At 40.4% G+C, this 5,000-nt stretch overlaps 1 protein-coding gene across 4 annotated transcripts in view; it reads left to right on the top strand.

Annotated features, from left to right (window-relative positions):
• Window positions 1–5,000, top strand: part of LOC143032297 (protein unc-80 homolog) — a 158,514-nt gene that overhangs the window by 458 nt on the left and 153,056 nt on the right. For all 4 annotated transcript variants that reach the window (XM_076196779.1, XM_076196782.1, XM_076196781.1 and 1 more), the window contains exons 1-5: window positions 1–253; window positions 1,469–1,552; window positions 2,532–2,594; window positions 3,110–3,294; window positions 4,473–4,616. The exon at window positions 1–253 is cut by the window's left edge and continues 458 nt beyond it. In XM_076196779.1, coding sequence (XP_076052894.1) covers window positions 110–253; window positions 1,469–1,552; window positions 2,532–2,594; window positions 3,110–3,294; window positions 4,473–4,616 — 620 coding nt within the window. In that variant the 5' untranslated portion in view covers window positions 1–109. The remainder of the gene's footprint in view (window positions 254–1,468; window positions 1,553–2,531; window positions 2,595–3,109; window positions 3,295–4,472; window positions 4,617–5,000) is intronic.

Raw genomic sequence — 5,000 nt, 5'->3', positions numbered from 1 at the left:
AGGGAACCACGCGTTCTGCCACCATTTCTGCCACCATCAGCCACTCCTCTCTTACCTACAAATCACCCAATAACTTCACTAACCACGACGACCTCCTCTCGCCCTCCACATGTCAGGGGTTCACACTGAAGACGACTTGGCCCTCCTCCTTGGGGGCACCAAGAGCCGGTCCGTGACACCTCCTCCTTCGGACCCTCCATCTACGTCGACTCAAGATTCCCGAAGTGCGGACGCCGTGAAGATCGAGGAAGAGGTGAGTGTCGGGTTCCTCTAGGACTCGTGGTTCTCAACTGTGGTCCATGGACTACTCCTAGTTAATGGTGATAGTCCACTTGGATAGTCCACAGGGGGTCCCCTGCTCTCGTCAATTAAGTGGACATTGGTGCATATATTCTTAAATTTGTTGCGTATGCTTTACTTATCCACACTAAAAAAGATGGACTGATCTACAATGTCATCTTAATTGGGCTGGTATTGAGTTCAGGACGATTGATCTAAATTGAAAAGAATTCTCTGACGGTAGTCTGAATTAAATCCTTGAAGAAAATTAACTCGCAAGTTAAGTTTAGCTCCTTTAACACAATGAATCTTTTTTTAGGAATTTTAGTCAGCTGAGTTGATGGGCCCTTCAGATTGGGGTCATTTTCTTGAACTGAGTAAACTTGGTTGAATATCAAAAAAGAAAGGTTGGGACTCTACCATGATTATTTTTTTTCGTCATCCAGTTACGATATTGTAAGTTACGAGGTCATTCACTCCTCTTGTCTGCTCCTCCTACTATCTCACAATCTCGCTAACCCTTCTTACGAGCTTTTTCACTCTACATATGATCTTGTCCATTCTTTATGCGAGCTCATTCACTCTCTCTACAATCTCATTTACGATCAAGTTCTTTAATTTTCTTACGACATTTTTTACATTTCTTACTCTCTTTTAAAACTCGTTCACTGTTTTTGCAATTTCTTTTATTTGTTTTTACGATCCATTAAACCTTTCATACGATCTTCTTGTCTCTTCTTTTGTCGAACTCCTCTTTTTTCACAATCTCATTTCGAACTGGTTTACTCTTTTTTTTACAAACTCGTATTCTTCTTCTTCTTCTTCTTCTTCTTCTTCTTCTTTTTCTTCCTCTTCTTCTTCTTCTTCTTCTTCCTCTTCTTCTTCTTCTTCTTCTTCTTCTTCCTCTTCTTCTTCTTCTTCTTCTTCTTCTTCTTTTTCTTCCTCTTCTTCTTCTTCTTCTTCTTCTTCTTCTTCTTCTTCTTCTTCTTCTTCTTCTTCTTCTTCTTCTTCTTCTTCTTCTTCTTCTTCTTCCTCTTCTTCTTCCTCTTCGTCTTCTTCTTCTTCTTCTTCTTCTTCTTCTTCTTCTTCTTCCTCCTCCTCCTCTTCTTCTTCTTCTTCTTCTTCTTCTTCTTCTTCTTCTTAACGATCTAGTAAACTCTTCTTCCCATCTCGTTGGTGCTTTCCGCAGTTGAGGCTTCTGAGCGGGGCGCGGGAGGCCACCTTCCCGGAGACCATTCCAGAGGAAACGTCCAGCACGGAGGAGGAACATGTGGTAAGTGCCAGGGAGGTGCCACTGCATACATACATACATACATACATACATACATACATACATACATACATACATACATACATACATACATACATACATACATACATACATACATACATATATACATACATACATATATACATACATACATGCATACATACATACATGCATACATACATACATACATACATACATACATACATACATACATACATACATACATACATACATACATACATACATACATACATACATACATACATACATACATCCATACATACATAAATACATGCACACATAGATATATACATACATACACGCATACGTACATTCATATACATATATATATTATATATATATATATATATATGCATACATACGTACGTACATACATACATACATACATACATACATACATACATACATACATACATACATACATACATACATACATACATACATACATACATACATACATACATACATACATACATACATGCATACATACACGCATACATACATAGCAAAGGATTTCCCTCTATATCAGTGTTTCTTAACCTGGGGTACTTGTACCCCCAATGGGTACGAAACCTTGAACCTGGGCGTACGAGGCATGATAGCCAGTGCAATGGTACTGTATATTTACTATGAGAAAGCAAAGCCAGGTTCGTATCACTAATCTTTTTCATGTGTTTGCATTGTATTTGTACTGGATGGGAGTACGAGAATTCTTTTTTTGAGATACCAAGGGGTACGGGCACTAAAAAAGGTTAAGAATCACTGCTCTATATGAAGAGTGTGACCAAGTCCAACCACACACCGTCTATGAGTGGATAGGAAAAACACAAGCATGTTGACGAATTTTGTAATCTGATTGTACTCAGAACAATCTTTTAGTCATGTTATTGACCTTGTTATGGACCAAATGGTCTTCTTTTTGTCTTTATCTCTGTCTCTCAACGTAACTTTATCATTCCAGGTCATATTTCGTCTCGGTTCGTATCCTGATAATGATGGATTGAAGGAGTCACATGTATACAAGGTAAGGGCAACTTGAAAAGGAAAGCCCTTCCAGGTGCAGAAGGCCCTTCCAGGTACAGAAGGCCCTTTCAGGTACATGGGAATCCTAAAGATTACCCAGAGTTTCACAGCATTCATGTTTATATGTGTAACGACCTATTTCTCCTTCAGAGCACAAACAAATCTTATCAACTTAACATATGTGACTAATAGCCAACCTGAGATTGCAACAATATTTTCAATTGAAGTTGATTTTTTTTTGCTTTCTTAGGACCACTAAGTATAAAAACTCAGGATTATATTCAGAATTTCTATCCTTGGGAGCATAGAGGTGGCAAAGAAATGAAAATGTATTCAGAGATTACATAAATAAATAAGTAAATAAATAAATAAATAAATAAATAAATAAACAAATAAATAGATAAACATCGTTCGCCAGAATAAGACCTATAAAGTTTGTCACCGTGTTGAAGATGTTATCGCCGCTGTCGATCTCGAAGAACGTTCCTCAAGTTCTCTTCTTGGTGTCCCGCACAGGCCGAACACCCGTCGTCCTTTCTTCGCCCGCCCCTCCTGGAGGTAAGCGACACGGCCACGACGCCCACGGGGTCGGTGAACCTCCCTTCCATTGCGACGACCACCCATCCGCCCTCCCTTGCAGCCTCCACGCCCACCGAATCTCAGTCAAGGGCTCCCGATGGATCCACACAGTCCAAGACGACGTAAGAACACAATTGTGGGCATACATACATACATACATACACACATACATACATACATACATACATACATACATACATACATACATACATACATACATACATACATACATACATACATACATACATACATACATCCATCCATGCATACATACATAAATTCATGCACACAGTGTGTGTGTTTATGTGTGTGTCTGTGTGTGTTAATGTATGTGCGTGCTTGCTTGTATGAGCCTGAAAATGAGAAACAGTATGGAGGATAACTTAGATTTTAAAATAAAGTGACTGAAAAGTTGAAAAGATCAGATTAGGAAGCAGAAGAAAACGGGAAGATCAGATTCAAGGGAAAGAGAGAATAAGACTTAGACGCAAAGCTATAGGGAAAGGAGAGAATCCAAAGCTGGGTTAAGTGTAAAAGGAAGTAGAAAGGATAAGAGATAGAGAAAGAGATAAGTAAACAGACAAAGGAATAAGTCTCGCTGAGCCAGATCAGTTGTCGAAAGTCGAAGAGTTTCAGTGTATGCTACATGACACGTTAAAATGATTAAAAGTTAATTAAACATATGTTTTTGCTGTAAAGGCATTTGTCAGGAGGAACGGGTTGTGATGAGAAGAACATATTTTGAGAATTCTGACCTCCATGTCAAATATCAAGGCCAAGGTCGCATTTGATGTCATTTTACATTTTCGGTCATCAGAAATTTTGTTTTAACTAAACTATCAACAACACGATAACTGGTAGTGTTTATCCTTGGAATCGTCTTTGTAAGGTATCATAGTATGGTTATGACAAAATTACAGAGACAGACAGACGAACGTCTAAAGGAACAAAGTAACATAGTTGTCTGAAGCTCTTTCAACAACTGATAAGTAGTAAACTAGGTAACTAACCAAGAGGCCAAGAAGAGTGACAAATACAATCAGATAGATAATTGTATGTCATTAGCTCAAATCAGAAAACCCTAGGTTAGTAGACAAATTATGTGAGAGGGACACATAATGAACACTTAATTACTAAACAAAGGGAAGGGGTAAACTCCAATGTTCAGAGTTGACCGAAAGGGTGCGTGAATGAAAACACTGATACAGTTTCATAGAGCGAGTATCGACTTAACCTTTCTCGACCTCCCGCTGACCTCGACTGACCTGACCCCGGCACTCTACCTTTTTCCCCGCCACAGCGCGACGGGCCAGTCCCAGAAGCCGCCTTCTTTGGTCGACCCGACCCTGGCGACACACCTCGACGTGGCCGTCCTTCGATGCCTCTTCGTTCCCCAGTGGCTCGAAGAAGGTGTCTACTGGGCCCTCAACTTCATCTACAGAAGGTAAGTGTCGTACATCGTAGGTAGACGATCAAGGAGAAGGAGAAGGGAAAAAAGAAGGGGAAAAAGAAGGGAAAAAAAGGTAAGGTATGAGGAGAGGGAAGACGACGGGAAAAAGGAGAGGGGGGGAGGAAGAGTTGGAGGAGGGATGGGAACTGGGAGGAATGAAAGGATGAGGATGAAGAGGAAGAAGAAGAGGACGAGGAAAAGGACGAGTAAGAGGGAAAAAAAGGAAGGAAGTGGGAGGATGAGAGGGAGGATGGGAAAGAGGAAGATAGGATAAGGAAGAAGAGGAGAAAGAGGAGGAGGAGGAGGAGGAGGAGAAAATGGAGGAGGAGGAGGAGAAGGAGAAGGAGGAAGGAGGAGGAGAAGGAGTAGTAGGAGGAA

The sequence above is a fragment of the Oratosquilla oratoria genome, chromosome 13, assembly GCF_046742065.1.
Source record: "Oratosquilla oratoria isolate Oo_2021 chromosome 13, ASM4674206v1, whole genome shotgun sequence".
NCBI classification, from domain to species: Eukaryota; Metazoa; Arthropoda; class Malacostraca; order Stomatopoda; family Squillidae; genus Oratosquilla; species Oratosquilla oratoria.
The sequence above is the reverse complement of the archived record's forward strand: the minus strand, read 5'-3'. Positions and strand labels throughout refer to the sequence as shown.